The 19539-nt window shown below is 51.8% G+C and overlaps 1 protein-coding gene across 4 annotated transcripts in view; it reads right to left on the bottom strand.

The window, feature by feature from the left end:
* HSPA12A (heat shock protein family A (Hsp70) member 12A) overlaps nucleotides 1-19539 on the bottom strand; it is a 159609-nt gene that overhangs the window by 6466 nt on the left and 133604 nt on the right. For all 4 annotated transcript variants that reach the window (XM_067709281.1, XM_067709283.1, XM_067709282.1 and 1 more), the window contains 5 exons: nucleotides 19091-19195; nucleotides 13177-13293; nucleotides 5125-5296; nucleotides 1449-1535; nucleotides 761-865 (listed from right to left, as the gene is read on the bottom strand). In XM_067709281.1, the coding sequence (XP_067565382.1) occupies nucleotides 761-865; nucleotides 1449-1535; nucleotides 5125-5296; nucleotides 13177-13293; nucleotides 19091-19195 (586 nt within the window). The remainder of the gene's footprint in view (nucleotides 1-760; nucleotides 866-1448; nucleotides 1536-5124; nucleotides 5297-13176; nucleotides 13294-19090; nucleotides 19196-19539) is intronic.

The following is a 19539-nucleotide window of genomic DNA, read 5'->3' as shown; positions in this document are numbered from 1 at the left end:
CCACGTGGAGAAACTTTCCTACAGAAATCACTCGTCAACAATCTGTTTAAAATCAATTACATTTTAAATAAAATCAATACATTTAACTAACTAGGGGCATCATGGTCTTCCCACCCAAGAAATCCAAGGACAGTGTCTGGAAAACCAGCAGACCTCACTTAGTTCCTGTGATCTACTAATTACTCATCCCCACCCCACCAAGAAGAAGAGAATGTTCTTTGGTTTGATGATCTTGAGTCAAGACCAGGCATCGTGGGACCTCCCTAGAAAGCTTAACCAAATCACAGGTGACGATCGTGGCCAGGATCTGAAACAGGCTCACTTTATGCCCAAACCCAAGTTATGGTGGTTTGTTTTAAAGGCCATTTAACTGCATTTTTTTTTTTTTTTTTTTTTTTTTTGCAGTACGCGGGCCTCTCACTGTTGTGGCCTCTCCCGCCGCGGAGCACAGGTTCCGCACGCACAGGCTCAGCGGCCATGGCTCATGGGCCCAGCCGCTCCGCGGCATGTGAGATCTTCCCGGACCGGGGCACGAACCCATGTCCCCTGCCTCGGCAGGCGGACTCTCAACCACCGCACCACCAGGGAAGCCCCATTTAACTGCATTTTGCTCTCTGGTCTCATGCATCCGTATCCTCTACTGCCTGTAATTCCACATGCTGATGGCACTGAAAGAATGAGATACTGAGAGAAATCTGAAATGGGTAAAACAGCTCAGGTATGAGAAAATTAGCCATTTTTCTCATTTTCTCAGGCTTACCTGTTGCTTTGTACAGTTCTTTAAGGTGTCCCTCCGGTAACCGTATCTGGTGGACTGTCAGGTCTACGGTGCCACCGCCACTGTCCACTACCACATACTTGTCACCTGGTACAAAAACAGCCAACCTTTATACAGACCACTTGTCCATCACGTCCTGGAACAAGCTGCCAGGATGACTTGGTGCACCCAGCTAAGCACCATCAACACTCATTAGTACAATAGTTTTGCTAATTAGCCACACAGTGAGTTATCCATGACTAAAGAGATGAGATAGTGTCTGCCCAGAAGTGCCGGTTAGCATGGATGATGAACCCAGATGAGTGAACCTTTAGGACTAAAGCATTCAGGTCATGCGCTGCTGCATACCTGACACGTGTGGACCACTTCCTGCCAAGTTAATAGCACCATCAAATGACCTGCTGTTTAGCACAAGACTCACTCTGGAACTGGTGAGTTCCAATTCCTACTTTTCTTCTGAAGAACCTATATGGTTTTAGAACATGCAAAATTACAGCTCCAAAAAGAGCTCTCCCTGGGTGAGTGGTCTGTAAAACCAACTGATCTGGAACATTTTCCAAAAGTACAAAAGGAACAAATAGAAATGCATTTTTGCCAGCAGCCCCCGCCCCCCCCCCCCCCCACACACACACACAATCCAGCAGGGGCAAAGGACGTTTAAGGATGCTACCTTCCTCCAGCTCGGACCAGATTTCTCCTATGACATTCTCCACCAAAAAGGTTCGACTCTGCCGATTACGTCGTGTGTGTTCCTTGGCTAGTGGCCAACAGAAAGAAAATAACGACGGGTAAGAAAACATGAAAAAGCTGGCAGTCAGTGGAGGTAAAAGACCCTGGGGGGTTTAGGAACAGAACATTTGGCGATACTTGATCAAAACGATTACATAAATGCAACATAGGGAATGACAGAGTCAGCTCTTCCAGAGCAAGCAGCTATTTCCACCAGCCTTCATCTATTCATCTGCCTGGCAGCTCTGGCCAATGCCCTGCTGAAAAGCTCTCCCTGATGAGATTCCCTTCCTCCAGGGACACTTTCAGGGGAATGCGCATAAAATAGGCCAATTTCCTGGCTTTGCTGCCCCAGTGAGGAGGCTGTCTGCCAAGCAGCCTTCAGTGCGCTTGGCTAAATAATTTCACATCAAGCAGCTTTGTCTGCTTTGTCTGATAGAAGGAATGCGGGGTATGTTTTCCTAATCTGGATCCTGGATAAACGGCCAGGAGCCCTTTCCAGACCCCGTTGAAGTCGACATGCTCTTCAGCCACAAGGTGGCGCTTCAGCCGCAAGGTGGCACGGCTGAACCTAGAAAAGTCGGCGCTGCCTTTTTCCTGCACACCGCGGGACAACCTGGGGGTGGCTCGGGGTACTCAGGGGCTGTGACTCGCATGGGTATTTCTTGCCCCGCAGGCCTCCTGACAGCCCCGTGAGGCGGACAGGCACAAATCATATCGCCCTGTGTTCAGACGAGGAAACCAGGTCAGGGAGGTCAAGGGACTTGCAGTTCCCACGACTCTGTCTTGCAGCCTGAAATTAACCCTCAGGCCACGGACCCCCTCTGCCTTTGAGATTTAACAATTTAGAGTGAAGTCTGAAAGAGCAGAATACGAATGTTAAGAGGTGAGAAAGGTGCTGTGAGAGGGAGCCTGGGAAGCAGCAGAGCACCGGCACGATGGGAATTTGGGCAAATCACTTAACGTCTCTCACAGGCAGAGCAGGGACCAGCCGTCTGATTTATCCTCAGCACCCACTGTGACACCAGGCACACAGCAAGTGATAAGGAAGGCAAAGCACCAAGTGTGAGACTGGGAACCCAACAAATGATCACTACAATGAACAGTTTAGAGCAATCCTGGCTTTACAGACGAAGGCTCTGTCCACCACTCGCTGTCCCATCCCACAAGTGTCCTCCCGACCAATTTTTTTTAGTCTCTAAGCCCTACAAATCCATCTGTTGCTGGTTATCCAATAAAGAACCCTTGACCCTCCAGCCTCCTTCAGCAAGGAGCACAGTGTTTGCAAAACATCTTCTCTGGGGATTAGAATGGCAAACATCGGGCCAGCCTTAAGTTCCTCAGGCTCTGGTTTAGAGCAGAGAGGCCGCCCCCCCCGCCCCCCCCATCCCGATTAAAGAGTTCCCGCAGGCCTGGGAGGGATCTCCAAACTCAGGGCTTCTCTGCCGTTCCCAACACCGGCTCCAGGTGAACTTATATTGCACACCTCGTAGTGGGCACTGGTTTTCTAAAACAATCTAGATGACTAAGGAAATGGCATTCATAATAAACATCCTAGTGAGGCTAATAAAACATGTTCTAAGCTTCAAAAAATTATCTCATTTTTCGGGCAAATTAAGCCCAAGATTGAGAAAAATGTAGCCTTTTCTAATCTCGTTAAGTCTTTTTGGAGTAAAATAATACCGACAGCAAACCCTGCAGTGCTGGAGGCAGAGTGCCAGCTCTGGTCTCCTCAGTGGTGACCACTGGGAGTCCATCAGGGAGGAGCATCGGAGGGCAGAAAACAGCCAGGGGGTCTCAGGGTATTAATGCCATCCTGGGTATCCCGGATTAAGTGCTCTGCCAGGCCTCGGCACATAGCAAGCACCCCGTCCTTCCGGGAGACAGGTTCCCACCGTAAAGCGATGCTGAGATAGAACCCCTGTCTCACTGCCCCTGAGGGATGGTGGCCAACAATTTGAGGATTTCAAAAACCAAAGACACCCCTCTGAGCACAGGAAACAACAGTAAATCCCACAAGGCACAGGACACAGACACAGCAGTGTGAAGGTAGGTAGGATATGGTAAAGAAAGGGAAGCGAAAACTGAGCTCTTGGGGAAGGCAAGCATTCAAAACAATTCCCCCCTCAAATGTGAATGTTATACTTAAGAAGCGTCAATGCCGTGTTGAATTAGCTAATTCTGACATGAGCTGCTGTTTATGAACAATGGCGAAAGAACCAGCATATGAAATACAGAGCCCAGTCAGTCACTCCTCTTTTTTCCAGTTACAACAATGAAGAAGGAAATGTAAATAACGAGATCATCCTGAGTATTTAAAACATGAATGCACTGGATTTAGTTAGCGGTGAGGCCAGCCTTGGCACGATGGGGAGGCCAAGCATTGTGAGAAAAAGGCAAATCAAGCCCTCAAACTTGAGGGGAAGCCCGTTTCCATTCATTCTGGGTGGATCAGATCCAGGGTGTGAACACGTGGCCCCAGCAGGCTGAGGCAGCAGCCTGGGGACAAGCGAACTTCCTGCCACTGTCTTGTGGCTGAGGTTAACAGACGCCTCCACCCTGGGTTCAAAATGAAGAGCAGTGGCTGCCGGGGCAGAGTCACCCTGGGAAGAGGAAGAGAGGCCTGTCTGGGCAGGAATGTGTGCCTGCGAAGTGTGAGCCTGGGCCCCAGCACCCCAGGCAGTGCAGAGACAGGCGTTGGGAAGAGGACCAAGAAAAGCTTGGGACCAACTGGTGACCGTCCTCACTGATGGCATCCCTCTCCTCCTGGGCCTGGGCCTTGCAGGGCAGGATGGAGACGGGCTTGGGCGATGGGGGGCTTTCTGTCCTCGGAGCCCTCACCCGGGCACAGAGCTCAGAGCCGGGGCGCACAGCGCCACCTCCCCGGCTCCCATCAGCTTCCATGCTCACTCACGTGGCTGTGAGTGATCCAGGGTGTCTGCAGACTCCGTGGTCCTGGACAGACCGACGGAACCCCGCATTCCAGGGAAAACAGTCCTGAGGCACAAGATTGTGAGCAACTTGCATCTAGTAAACATTAGAGAGAAGAAGGCCCTTAAAATGCCCATCCCGGGTCTCCATGGGCGATGCTCCTTCCCACAGCTAAACGAGCATCAGCCCCTCAGGACACGTCAGCCCTTTCCATCTCTAGCTTCAACTCTCGCCAGGTTTACAGTTAAGACACATACTGAGCTCATCACACACGAAGCGGCCCCAGTGAGTGAGTCAGCAATAAATCAACAATCTTAACGGAGGAATTAATAACAAGCAAGTGGGATGAGATTAAGAATCAGTTCATAGAGAGGAGAGATTAAACGCCCAGTAAAATGCAAGGCCGAGAGCTGCTCTCAGGCCACCCCTGGGTTCTTGGAGAGAAGTGCTCTCCCCTAAGGCACTTGGGTGGGTGACGAACTAGGGTAACCACTGCTGAGTTTACGGGGGTCCTTGGAGGGGCCAGGTAGGGGGCTGAGCACAGAGGTACTTAAGGGCCAACCTCCTTCAGAAGCATCTTGATTTCTCACGACCGCACTGAGTGCCTTTAAAACTCCAAGGCACAGAAACATGCAGGGGGCTGGAGGGAAGACAGCAGGGAGGGGGAGAGAGAGAGCAGGAGGTACCCTGTGCAAACCCAGCTCCTACTGTGTCACTGGCGCTGTACCCATTGACCGCGGCCTTGCTGCTCAGCTCGATCATCTGGTGCAACCGCAGCTTCCGGCAGTAGATGGAGGCCGCCTCGGGCTCCAAGGCAATGATGAGCTGCTCTGAGTTCTCGGGGGAAGCCAGGCCTGCCTGGAAGACAGAAGGCAAGGCTGGGACCCAGGCTCCCTGGCCAGGACCCCTCCAAGGACACCCACGCCTTGGGCTGACACCCCGCAAGGAAGGGACACTCACAAGCTGCTTGTTTGGGAAATTCCCTCCACAGGCCTCTCCAGAGCCTAAAATCGGGGGTGATCGGGTGCCGGTCCCCAAGCCAGGTACCCAAACGTCACAGAGTGGGGAACGAAAATGTACAAGCGCCCTTGGGAAATTCCAGGCTCTGTGAGCCTCAGGGCCTCCTGCATTTGGGGCCTGCTTGGCCCAGAACTGAGAAGCACAAAGGGGCAAAGGACTGAAAACTTTGAAAACCCCCACGGGATGGAAGGCCGATGGTCTGTTTCCAGTTCCAGGACTAAATGGTCTGACCGGATCGTAGCAAACCCCGATCTTTGGTGGCCTAGGAAACAGAAAGGCCATCACTGGGCCTCAGCTATGCAAGCGTCTGATTCTGTCGTGTGGGAATCTGACCTGTTATCTCCAGAGCACCAGGAAGGTTCCAGGAGAAAGCCCCCCGTGGAATCCCACAGAGTCCCCATTTCCTAGAGTGCAGGGGGAAAGGCCACTGACAGTTATCTTATTCAAAGCCTCTACCCCTTTCACAGCAGAAATGCTTCTGCCCCGTGACACCTGGCTTGCTCCAGTCACAGCCCCTCCAGGCTTCACGAAGGGCAGCCAGGAGGCTCCGGGACCAGCCTTCTGAGGGTACTCAGAGACACAGCCTAGACTGGCCTCTCACGGCCTTGACCTGGAGCACGAGATCTAGCTTGCTTGTTGAAGCCGCCCAAGCTCACGGCTTTCCGTGGTTGCCAGCACAATAGGAGATAAAAACTAGCTCCTTCGATCAGCACTGCGTTTGCTGACTTTGCTGCCGTTTCCGAGGAAACCCGGGATGCGCCCTCACGTGGTACCCCTTTGGAGAAGGCTCCCAGGTGTCCCCAGGCCCCTGGGGGGTTAGTGGGCTCATCTCGTCAACCAGGGACAAAGGTCTGCCTAATGTCACACACGTACAATGACCCGGTGGGGAAGAGCTGGCCTAGAGTCACGGGCGTGCGCGGAAGGAGCTTAGGAGGGTCAGTTACTGGGCAAGGAGGGGAGGGGAGCTCAGGTTAGAAATTAGAAATGCCTTTCGTCCAAGCCCTTCACTCTATGAAGAAGGAAACCAAGGCTCGGAGAGGTAGGGCAACCAACTGTCCCGGTTTCCTGGGGCACGGGCCTTTCAGTGCTAAAACCGGGCCAGTCTTAGGCTCCAGGGTATCCCAGAGAAGTGGCAGAGCAGCCCAGGCCCAGGTCTTGAGCCTTGCAGACCAGCTCTTTAATTGGTTCTCAGCTCTCCTGCTCTTAGTAATTCCAGGTACTGGGGTAGGGCCCAGGCCTCTGTACTTTGACAAAACCCGCGGGCGCCCCTAATACTCCCGAACTGGTTTGAAGGTACGCTCTCTACTCATTTACTCTGCGACAGTACTACCTAGACCTGCTGTCATTCATTGTCACTAATAACCACACCCCAAACGAACCAGTTAATTACGTCTTAATGAGATACCATCAGCCGGCAGGTGACTGAAAATCTCCACTCTGCTGAAACCATGAATGCCTCACAAGGGCAGAACCCGTCTGGACCGAACCGAAACCATGAATGCCTCACAAGGGCAGAACCCGTCTGGACCGAACCGAAACCATGAATGCCTCACAAGGGCAGAACCCGTCTGGACCGAATTACAAGAACAGATGGAACCGCACACGCCTACACCCTCCGCCAGGAACCCGCCTCCTTCCTGCCTTGTACCCTTGGCTAAGGCCAACCACAAGGGCAGCATCTGTGCCCATCAGCAGGGTCCCCAGGTCAGAGGCCAGGTCTGCCCTTAGCTTACACGGGTCAATAGGTTAGTGACACAGATGCGCGACAAGATTTCCCCATCCAAGGGAATGAAGGTGCCCCCTCCCCCAGCCTCACTTTCTCATAGTGTCTCCTCAGACACCCTCAGCACAAAGGCAGACAAAGGTTAAGATGCCCGATGAAATAGGACATGGGTTACACGTGTCAGGTGCCACCAGGAACAGTGAAACCTCTGAACCTTTATCCCCAGGATCCCAGAAGAGGAATTCCAAAGTGACACCAGGAGGAGCCCCGTCTATAGAACAGCGCTCGTGGACTGGTTCTTCTATCCTCATGGGTTTGTACGTAAAGCCAAGGCCCTCCTAGAACAGAAGCTCACAGGCCCAGCTCCCACAACAGGGGCTGAGGGAGAAGGAGACGCGTTACAAAGCAACAGTGGGCCCTGGATGTACAAGTTCAGGGTGGAGGATAAACTTGGAGGAGGCTAGGGCGGGCAGAGCAGAGCAGTGCCCGGGACTCGGTGTGGAGGAAAGGCACGGGCTCTGCCCACTCAAAAGGCACATTCCTGTCATTGTGTCCCACTGGGATGTCAACCAGCCAGGCAGCTCCCATGTGGCCGGTAAGAGCAACAGGGGCCTGGGCCCAGCGGGAATGGGGACGGCAGGGGACAAAGGAGAGCAGAAAATAGACGCCCTTATTCTCCTCCATGCCTACCCAGAAATTCTGAGCAGGGTCTCTAACTTATATGTGAAATATCTACATGGAAAATCACATCAAGAGGTCCAGAGGAGTGAAGAGCCTGGAGGAAAATGTTACATTTTCCTCCAGGCTCTTCACTCAAGGGCATCCGAGGGTACCTGGTGTGTGACTGAGACCACCCCCCACACACACACCGGATGCTCCCACCTCCTGAAGATGTGAAAGACAATCAGGCTGACCTGAATCTGCCCCAAACAGCGTGGGCTGCACCCCTCGGGGGGCCTTTCACCTGTCCCTCCCCAGCTGGGCTGGCCTCAGCTCCACAGCCAAAGCTTTGACCCATTTCCATGGGGGCTTCCCCACAGTACCCTGCTCAGGATGCAGACAGAAGCAAAGGTGAAGAGGACCCCAAACCAGAGGGGAGGGGAAAGGCAAGGTCAGTGGGGGCCCCGGCAGTGCCTGGGAGACCCAGGACAAAGTAACAACACTCCATTGCTTAAGCCAGCCCCCCTGTCCACTCCCCAGTGAGAGTGAGGGGCCGTGTCCCTACCAGCAAACTCTCATGGACGTCACAGGGAGAGGGGAGGGGGAGGCAAAGGGAGGCAGCTGCCTCTGCACAGATTCCCAGTCACCAGGAGGCTTCCCAGAGCTGCTGGTGGGCTCCAAGAGAAGGAGGAAATGCGAACGTCTCTGCCACACTCTCAGAAACCCAGATGTCTTTATCTCTGAGAGAAGGATCCAGTGCCCTGAAATGTAAGCTTTGTTTCCGCATGAAAACACTTGCCGTCCTTCTCAGCAGAAGCCCTCTGGCCTGGCAGCTGGCAGGAGACCTGGGGGTCTTTTCCTGGGATCAGGCCAGGGTCAACCGGGGCAGGAGAGCTCTCTCTCCGCTTTCAATAATTCTGCCTCTGGAGCTGGTATCTCAAGGCCACTGTTCCGTTCCAACGTGAGCTCTCCCTCTGCTCGGCCCCCGGCCCAGCACCTGGCATATTCTGCCCCCGACTATAGATCCATGGGGACCTGTCTAGCCTCTCCTGCAAGATGGTACATCTTCTAAGGGCAGCAGTCAGGTCTTCTTGCCCCGGAGCACACAGTAGGTGCTCAGAGAGCAGCTGCCGCAGGAACGAGTCACCCATCCCTCCAGCCAGCCTTTATTCTGCAATTTCCGGCCCTTCTCAGGAGAGCATTTCAAACACGACCTGAGGATTCTGCAATCAGAAAGCGTCTGAACAAGGAGGTTGCTACCCCATTTGACTTCACGAATCTGGGCAGCAAGAACTCCATCGTGGTAGTTTGTAGCGCTCTGCTTCCTGGTCACAAGCTCCACCTGAAAGGAGCGGGTGGGTGAGAAGACCGCACTCCAGGGAGGCCGAGGACGTGGGCAGTGACCACCTCGACCACCGCTCCTTGGCCCTGCAGTCAGCCAGGCAGATCCGCCAGGGGCTGTGTCCACGGCTGAGAAAAACGGCTGGACCAGCGGAGTACTCAGCTGGCCTGGTGTCAGACGGCAAAGAGCTGCAGCTGCGCGGCTTCTAAGCGTCACGGGGCTGGCTTTCTTTCCTGACATGATTACTTTTCACTGCAGTTTGTTCAGAAAGGGAGGCAAATGCAAGCTGCAACTCCGTGTTAGAGGAGATCAGCGTACGTGGGGGAACATCACTGATTTAACAGGTTTCTGAAACCTACCAGAGTTACACATTTTAGGCAAAATGCCTCTAGAAATACACTGGACTACCTCCTATGCATGATGTGCTCAGGACGCAGTGGAACTATCTCCTCATTCTGGGTCTTTTCTGAGGGCCTCAGAAGAGGCATCAGCCGTTCCTTCTGCCACCATCTTTTCACTGAATGTTCTCAAAGGGTCTAAAGCTGTCCCGAGGCTGTGGATTTTAAAAGATGGAGACTTCACCCACTTTCTCAACAATCACCTGACAGAAGAGGAGTGTTGGAAGTTTCACAGATGAAACTGTGCCCATGTCAAGTGCTGGGCAGCCCTCACTGGCAGTGAATCTCAGTCCTCCAAGTGCAGGCCCCAGGCCCACCCCCTGCAGGCCTGCTTCTCCACGGGAGATGCTGCCCAGAGATTCATCTCCTGGCTCTGGTCCAGGCCTCTCCCCCTCCCCCAGGCCGGTGGAGGATGACCTTCAGCCTCCATGTGACCGTGCCATGAACTTGGGCTCGGGAGGCCTCCCATGAGCCCGGAAGGAGGGGCTCCACTTGCCACAGGCAAGCGGGGTGGACAGACGAGTTTCCCAGCTGCTCTGACGGAGAACCATCCCACCTCCTTCCTCATCCTTCCTGTTCATCTGTCAGAAGCCAGGCCGACAGGCAGCAGCACATCAGGTGGAAGGGCTGGTGGGCACTCTCAGATTTCAGAAGCTGGGCGGGCCAAAAACTGTGTTTTTTGCTCAGGTTCTGTATTTATCAGGTTTCTCCAGAGAAACAGAGCCAGTAGGATGTATGCATATGTAGAAAGAGCTTTATTATAAGGAACTGGCTTACGCGATTATGGCGACTGTCAAATCCCAAGACCTCAGCCGGCAAGCTGGACAGCCAGGAGGGCCGATGGTATAATTCCCTTGCCGGCAGGCTCAAGACGCAGGAGGAGGCGATATTTCATTTGGAGTCCAAAGGCAGGGGGAAAACAAGGCTCCAGTCTGAAGGCAGGCAGGCAGGCAGACAGGAGGAATTCCCTCTCATTTTATCTAGGAAGGTTCAGCCTTTTGTTCTAGTCAGGCCTTCCACTGATTGAATGAGACCCACCCACCTTAGGGAGGGCAATCTGCTCTATTTAATTGATTTAAATGTTCATCTCATCCTGAAACACACTCACAGCAACACTCAGAATGATGTCTGACCAAATATCTGGGTATCCCTAGGCCCAGTCAGGTTGACACATAAGCGTAACCATCACAGGTATGCATCTTTCTTACTCTGCATAATAAATGGGAGGTGAGGAGGGAGAGTTGGAGAGATGCTGATTTTGGAGAGTAGCAAGCTCTATTTCCATCTTGTCATGAAGACTCTCCCAGAAGACAGGCTGAAGAGGGTGCCCTGATATGCCACCTGCCCCTTGGCAGAAGTACAGATGGCTTCAACGAACCACCTGGATGCAAGTGATTTGAAAGCAGGGCTCCCGTCCTACGACTCGAGCGCCCACCACAGTTCTGGCACAGGAGGCCCCTGGCACAGGCTGTTCAATGAATAAATGAACGAGTGAACAAAGAATGAATGAATGGTACCTGCCATCTTAGAATCCATCCAGTGACTGTAAACTGAACACAAGTATCAAATCAGAGCTACAAAGGGCCCAAAATTAAGCTGCACAGACACTGTCCTGGACAAACGTTACCCGGCATGGAGGACATGCCGGTCCACAGGGTGTCTCTGGGCCTCAGGAAGCAAATTCCCCCATCCCCTCCGTCTATGCTGGCCACCTGGGCCCTGCCCAGGAGCTGCCGGCCCTCCTACTGCCTGAGGTGCCAAAGCCTAGAGGACGCCACACCCCCCTCAGCCTGGTTTCCCCCTTGGCCTCCCCAGTGTAAGGGGCCTCTCCCCACACTGGCCCCACCCTCTCAGAGAGACAGTCCTTGAAGAGCCGGCCCAGGGCTCCATGAGCCCCGACAAATCTACAAGTCACCGCACCTCTTTCTTTTTCAGGCTAAAACTAAGAACTGTCCCCTTTCCGGGTCACGTTTGTTGCTGAAGTCTTCCCATGGGCTGGAAAATGAAAGTCAAAACCATGATTCTTGAGTATCCTTCCTGGGAAAACTCAGGATCCCAGGCTGTGTCTTAGCAGACAGCCATGTCCCGGTGTCCCATCTTTGGGTCTCTGGACACTGCCTGAAGGCTGACACCGAGGAAAAGCTCCCTGATGCCCAGGGCTCCCATGGACAGTGAAACTGCATTTGTGTCTCTTCCTTTTTAAAGAAGTTGCCTCTTTCTGGAACTTCCACCTTCTCCCTTCATCCCTATAAAAACAAATCTATTTTTGGCAAACACAAAGACTGAGCCAGATTCTCACGCTGAACAGAGGAAGGGGAGAGCAGAGGAGCCAGCCTGGGGCAGGGAAGGGAAGGAAGGGAATGGGAGAGCACGGGGGAGGGCGGGGCGGAACACTGCCCTTCCTTGAACTCTATCTGCAGCCTGGAGTAAAGCCTCAAGCGTCCAGGACAATTCATGACGCCAAGGTGCCTGGGGCCATTTGACTGTGTTCAGAGATCAGCGCTGATTAGATGGGCGTTTTGAAAGGAAAGGTTTATTTATATTTATACATATGGCCACAGACTCAACATCAAAGGTGTGTCTCCAGGGAAAGGTGGCTCTCTCCTGAGAGGTGTGGCAGGGGACAAGGGGACATCTACGACCTTTGTGATCTTCCCCAGCCCACTCAGGTTGGAGGCTCTGAAAACTGAGTCTCAGCACAGACTCGACCCAGGCCCCAGGGTCGGCTTTCATTTATGAACCCCGGGGACTATGTACAACAGGGGCCAGCTCTGTCCCCGGGACCGGAACAGCAGGTCAGGACGGCCTCTGCCATTCTTGCCACGAAGTCAGACACTCATGGGAGCCCCATCGTGGCACAGGTTGTCCGCAAACAACGTGAGGGTTGGAGGCCACGGGGGTTTTGGCACCAGGGGTGCCCGCTGCACCCACGAGGGATGGGCTGGCCGTCGACGCTGGGATGTTCTGGCTCCGTGGCGCCATGTTGACTGGCTCGCTCCCTAACTGTACCACTGCCCTCACCCCGCTGTGGGCGTCCTCCACCAGGCAGGTCCAGCAGTCCCCTCCCCTGTCTGGGGCGCCTGTACATGCCGTGCTCCTGTGTCGCTCCTAAGATGAACTGTGCAGAGGACAACCATACCCCCTTTATTTCCCAGCCGCATAGGTGCAGCTTTCGGCCTCCACCAGGCTGATGGGCCTGGTCCATGGCCATCGGCATTGTCTTTATTTCTTCCTTGTTCAAATATTCTTGTTCCCCAAGCCTTTTCCTTGAGGGTCTCACTTCCATTTGCCCACAGAGAAATACCTCTGAACCTCAGTTTGCAATCCTAGCCCCAAGGAACCTACAGGGGCAACAAGACCTGGAAATGAATAAAGTCAGAAGGAAAACTGAGCCCAGCCCCTCCCCTTGTCCGTCTGACCCCCGCTGCTCCCCGAGGAGGAAGCTGAGGAATGGGAAGGCTCCTGGCCCCCCACCTGTGGGAGACCCCTCGCTGCCTCCCCAAGGAGGCCTGTGAATGCTGGGGGACCCTGGAGTGGAGTGACAGCCACCGCCAGGTGTATCTTGGGCCCTGCCTGCCCCCAGCCCCGCACTTACCTGGTAGGCAGCTTGTCTCATGAACTGCTTGGCGGGCTGTTTCCAGATGGCAGGCACTGTGATAACCCATCTGACATCAGAGTTCTCGAACTCTGAACCCGTCTGATCGCTCAGCTCCTAAAGCCAAGGAAAATGCAGCAGGTCAGGTGGACAGAGCTGGTCCTCCTGTGGCTTTGCTGAAAATCCAGGCTTCCTGGCCGTGAACTCTCGGGGCATCTATTCCGCGGCCCCCCCGAACTTATCAGCATCAGGAACAAGAGTCTGTTTTCCGAATATACAGCAAACAGGGAGCCCCCAGCTCCTTCCACTCCCTGGATGTGGCTGCAGGTGGGAGATGGGCAGATCTGAGGCCTCTGGCCACTTCCTAGTCATGTGACTTAGGGCAAGTGACAACCTCTCAGGCCTCAGCTTCCTTATCTGTACAGTAGGAATAACAGTAAGCTCATACAGTTATTGGGAGGATTGATAATTTCCCGAGAGCTACACTTCCTGGCAGCTTGCTCCAGTGTCAACCTTGTTAAGCCCTTTCCATAGCTCAACCGCCATTAATCCACTTGAGAATCCTGTTAGGAAGAGATTAGCACTGCCCCTCTTCTACAGGTGGCAAACTAAGGCCTGGATACGTTCGGTATCTTTGTGATGATTGCCCAGCTAGAAAGTAGCAGAGCCAAAGTTTGGACCCAGACGCAGGTCTATCTTGACTTGAAAGGCCAAGGTCTTAACTAAATTGTTACTTTTGGTCTCGTATCTGATCAGTGCCTGGCCCACAGGAATGCTTGACGACTGGTAGCATTTGTTAGCAGAGTTGTGTCACTGTCACCCACCTTACTGCAGGCCCAGCACATCAGTGGAGTTTTCCTGGCGGGATGGTAAGGGTAGGAACAACATGACCTAAGCAAGAACCGTGCTGCCCTTGACTTTCAGTTAATGTAAAACCTATCTACAAAACAGAAACAGACTCACAGACATAGAGCTCAGACTTGTGGTTGCCAAGGGTGGAGGGATGGGGAGGTAGGGGAGAGAGAGGGATGGACTGGGAGTTTGGGCTTGGTAAATGCAAACTATTGCATTTAGAATGGCTAAACAACAAGGTCCTACTGTATATGCAATATCCTGGGATAAACCATAAAGGAAAAGAGTATTAAAAAAAAAGAATGTCTATATGCATATAGCTGAGTCACTTTGCTGTACAGCAGAGACGGGCACAACACTGTAAATCAATTCTTCTTCAAAAAAAAGAAAATCAGTGGGACCCATGTGGATAAACAGGATGGGTGGAAGCATCAGAGGTTTCCATCAGGCCCAGGTAGACAAAATATGTCTCTAGAATAGCTCTCAGACTCAGTATTCCCACTGGTAGAATGGGAAGAATAACACTAACCCACAGCATTACTGGCAAGATTAAATGAGAACACACAGGGAACATCCGGCCCAGAGAAGACCTCTGATTGATGCTTGTCCCCCACTTCTCCTCCCCTTCCTGTTGCCACATTCACCAGACAAATCTGAAATCAAACCTAAACACACACTGATGTGCTTCTGCATCAAAGTCCGCTCTGGGGACATGTTTCAGAAGATTAATAGGCTGGCGGTTTTTTTCCTAATGGGTATCTCATTTTCTCTATTGTTTCACATAGTTATCTTGGGGCTGACCCACCCTCTCACTGAACTAACTTCCTCTTTGATCGGTAAGTTTTTTTTCCCTTTTAAAAAAAACTTTTCATTTTTCATTGTGAGAAAATACACATAACATAAAATTCACCATCTTAACCATTTTTAAGTGTGTGGTTCAGTACATTCACTAAACTTTTTTTTAATAAACGTGTTTTTAAAAACATCTCTGCTTTAGACCAACATGAAACCACCTTTTTTTTTTTAAATTGAGGCATAACTGATTTACAATGCTGTGTAAATTGCTGGTGTACAGCAAAGCGATTCAGATAGATATATATAGATATATATACAGATATATATATGAATGAATATATATATAGATATATATGAATGAATATATATATGAACATATATATATATCTATATATATATGTTCTTTTTCAGATTCTTTTCCATTATAGGTTATTACGAGATATCGAATATAGTTCCCTGTGCTATACAGTAGGTCCCTGTTGTTTACCTATTTTATATATAGTACTGTCAAACTCCTAATTTAAATCCCAAACTCCTAATTTATCCCTCCCCACCCTTTTCCCCTTTGGTAACCGTAAGTTTGTTTTCTATGTCTGTGGGTCTATTCCTATTTTATATATAAGTTCATTTGTATCATTTTTTTAGATTCCACATATAAATGACATATGATAGTTATCTTTCTCTGTCTGACTTACTTCACTTAGTGTGATAATCTCTAGGTCCATCCATGTTGCTCCAAATGACCTTATTCCATTCTTTTTAATGGCTAATATTCCATTGTATATGTGTACCACATCTTCTTTATCCATTCATCTGTCGATGGACATTTCGGTTACGTCCACGTCTTTGCTATTGTAAATAGTGCTGCTATGAACACTGGGGTGCGTGTATCTTTTTGAATTTGCATGTATCTTTTCATCTTTTCTGGATATTTGTCCAGGAGTGGGATTGCTGGTGAAAGAGCCATTTTTTGTTCGTGTTTATTTTTGTTTTTTTAATCATGTTTTATTTCCTTGCAGGTCTGCGCTGGGCTTTAAAAGCAGGTGAGCGTGTGATGGGTTGGGAGGGATTCTAAGTGTGGTGCCTTAACCATCCAGGCTATTTTAAACTCTTTAAACAGGAAAAGGCTCAAAGATGAATGATGGGCTTCCCTGGCTGTACGGAAAGTTGTCTGATGAGCTGTTTGTTTGCCAACGGGTGGAGATCAGCTTGGAAGGGAAGGAACCTGGCACTGACTGAACATCTCACGTCAGGCACTTTCACTGACTGTCCCTCGTGAATAGTGAGACTGCTCCAGGGACGTGATTTCTGAGATATTCTACTTGAGCTTATTCTGGTCCAACATGCGATAGTCCCCCTCTGCACTGAACCCACCTGCCCCTCAAACACCAGCCAGCCTCTTATGCAGGGCCTAGTTCCTATACACCTCCTCAAACAGCTCTTTTGCATGGAATTTCTTTACAACGTGTTCCCTGCTCAGAGAAGGTTCCGGAAGCTTCTGGCTGAGCTGACAGGTCCACAACCACCCACCTACCCACGCCCGTGCCTGACCTCTGCCCCCTCCACCTCCTCCCTCCCTTGACAGATGGGCTGTTCACGCCTTTCTTCGTGGCCAACTTGAAACACACTCTAGTGTCGTAGACTTTCTCAAGTTCTACATCTTCCCTGAGTCCCCACGGCTGCTCCTCTTATTCCGGAGACCCCCACCTCCCTCTGCGCCTTCATCTTTCTCCAGGAGCTGAGCCCATCCCTCTGAGATCCTTCTATTCAGGCCGACAGAGGTCCACCTCCTCTCCTGCTTCGCCGTCTCCTGGACCAATGGCGGCTTCCCTTCCGCAGGTCCCCGCCGGCCTTACTGCTCCTGCCTCTGGCTGGTCACCACCTTCTTCCTGAAGCGAACCCAGCCCATCTCCCTCCCACTTCCTTCCTTAGAATCCTCTCCCCACCCCTTTCCATAGAAGAATTTTTTCCCAGGAACCACTCCCTCCCTCCACCCCAACACCTTTATCTCCCTGGTTTTCATGTTCCTCAAATGACCCCGCAGTTGGAGTCTCAGCCTCACCCTCAGCCCTCGGACAGACCTGCTTCAGGATCTGAGTGGGGTGCTAACATACCACTCTCCTCCACCTGCAGGCCCTCGGGACCACGTGGTCTCCCCTCCTCTAACGCTATCCTTGTGGCCATGGCAACCCATGTGAGACAATCCTTTGAGGGCTCCCCACGACCCAGGAAGAATTCCTTTGCCTGGCCCTTGAGGCGTCACACGATCTCGGCCGGAGCTTGCTGTTCCCGCTCTCTCTGCAGCCTTGCCCTTTGCCTGCTCCAAGCTGCCTGCTTCCCACAGCGGTTTGCTATGTTTTCTTTCCCCTGAGCTGTGCCTGGGCCGTTCCACTGGTGCAAAACACCTGCCCTTCCAGCTGCAGCCTGTCAGAGGCCCGCAATCCCTCTCCTCCGGGGAGGATTCCCTGCTGCTGCCCTTGGGCAGAACCTCTGCCTTCACCGAACACTCAACACCCACGGTTACCCCCTCATGACACCCACCCATCGACTGCATGCACTGGGTTTCTTTCCACGTGGCCAGAACTCGCATAGCACCTGGCTCACAAAAAGTACTCAAAACAAGAGGTACTTGAATGGATGAAAGCAGTGTTACGACCTCACCTCTTTGTCTCCCTCTAGCCCTATTTCTAGAATTCTGTTCTACTCTATTTCTAGAATTCACTAAATTTCTTCTAGCGATCACATAATACCAAATGCTTCTGAAGTTCCCAATTCTTTTTGGATAGAGTTTAATACACGAGGCTCTTGAATCATCTGATCTACACCCGCTCATCACCATGCCTATGCGAGGGGACGCCGAGTGGATGGCTCTATTCCATTCGGAAATTAGCCATTTTCTTAATTCTGGGCCATCACTGAACAAACCTTTGCAAGGGCCAACCAAGGGGGCTTATTCACCTGGTCAGCTTCTTGCACGGGGTCTGGGGTGGGGGGCATGGAGGAGGGGGGACAGCAGCAACTATTTACCAAGTAAATAGTTGCTGAGCCCCCAGGGGGGCAGTTAACATCGAATATTTCACTTACTATCAAACGACCCACGAGGCACAGTTATCTGACCCCCTTTTCATGTTAGGAACGTGAGTATCAGAGAGAACGAGCACCTCGCCCAAGATCGCACAGCTGCTGCATGTCTCCCGCCTTCCTTTCTCTTGTTTGTTTTACTGAGGTATAATTCACATACCACAAAATTCACCTTTTTAAAGTGCACAGTTTGGGACTTCCCCGGTGGTGCAGTGGACACGGGTTCACGGCCAATGCAGGGGACGTGGGTTCGATCCCTGGTCCAGGAAGATGCCACGTGCTGCAGAGCAACCAAGCCCGTGTGCCGAAACTACCGAGCCTGCGCTCTAGAGCCCACAAGCCACAACTACTGAAGCCCTTGTGCCACAACTACTGAAACCCACGGGCCTAGAGCCCATGCTCCGCAACAAGAGAAGCCACTGCAATGAGAAGCCCACACACCGCAACGAAGAGTAGCCCCCGCTCGCCGCAACTAGAGAAAGCCCGCGCGGCCAAAAAAGTAAAATAAAATAAAGTGCACAATTCAGTGGGTTTTAGTATATTCACAAGGTTGCGCAACCATCCCCACTGTCTAACTTCATCACCCCCCAAAAGTAACCCATACCCCCCGGCAGTCACTCCTCTGCCACTCCCCCAGCCTCTAGCAACCACTAGTCTACTTGCTGTCTCTGTGGATTTGCCTCTTCTGATCATTTCCTACAAATGGAATCATGTGTGGCCTTTTGTATCTGGCTTCTTTCACTTAGCATAATGTTAGCATAATGTCTTCAAGGTCCATCCATGCCAGAGCAGGTGTCAGTGCTTCACTCCTTTTTAAGGCTGAATAATATTGCAGCGTATGGGTGAATCCCATTTAGTTAACCATTCATCCACTGATGGACATTTGGGTTGTTTCTGCTTTTTGGTTATTATGAATAGTGCTGCTAGAAACATTCATGGACAAGTTTTTGTGTGAATATATGTTTTCATTTCTCTTGGTACATACCTAGGATTGGAACTGCTAGGCAGATGGTCACTCCGTGTTTAACCTTTTGAGGAACTGCCAGGCTGTTCTCCACAGCAGCTGCACCATTTTCCCTTCCCACCAGCAGTGCACAAGGGCACATTCTCTGCCCTGAGGCTGTCCCTGCTCCCCTAGCTGGCAGGTGCCCCCCTGCCCCCAGCACAGGCTCTGGCATGTACCCACCTTCAGCGCCTGTTCCTTAAAGTACCGCAGGGCATAAGCAAAGATTTCAAGAGCTTTGATTTTCTTGCCATTTGCTGCCGTCAGGTCTGTATCCATGGTGAGGTCCTAGAGCCAGGACAGGAATGAAATAGTAAAAAGAAGGAGAGACATGCCTTCTGGCTTTAAGCACTGTCACTTGGAGACCTGGGGAACCCAGTGAACCATGTCTGTGTTTCCTGGTGTTTGAGGGGCAGATTAGGATGGCACGTCCCCCAGGACAGGGCTGGCAGCAATGTCCCCTTACTGTGTAGGGGGCCCTGGCTGCTCCCCTCAGGCCCCACCTCCACTGCTCCCTTCTTCCCTCCTTCCCTCCCTCCTTCTTTTCCTCTCTCCCCTGGATCCTCTGGGGGCAGAGGTTTCGGGGCAGCAACAGAGCCCAGGAAGAAAAAAAAAAAGGCAGCAGACGCCAC

The sequence above is a fragment of the Pseudorca crassidens genome, chromosome 16 (genome assembly GCF_039906515.1).
Source record: "Pseudorca crassidens isolate mPseCra1 chromosome 16, mPseCra1.hap1, whole genome shotgun sequence".
Taxonomy (NCBI): domain Eukaryota; kingdom Metazoa; phylum Chordata; class Mammalia; order Artiodactyla; family Delphinidae; genus Pseudorca; species Pseudorca crassidens.
This window is presented reverse-complemented; position numbering and strand designations above follow the sequence as displayed.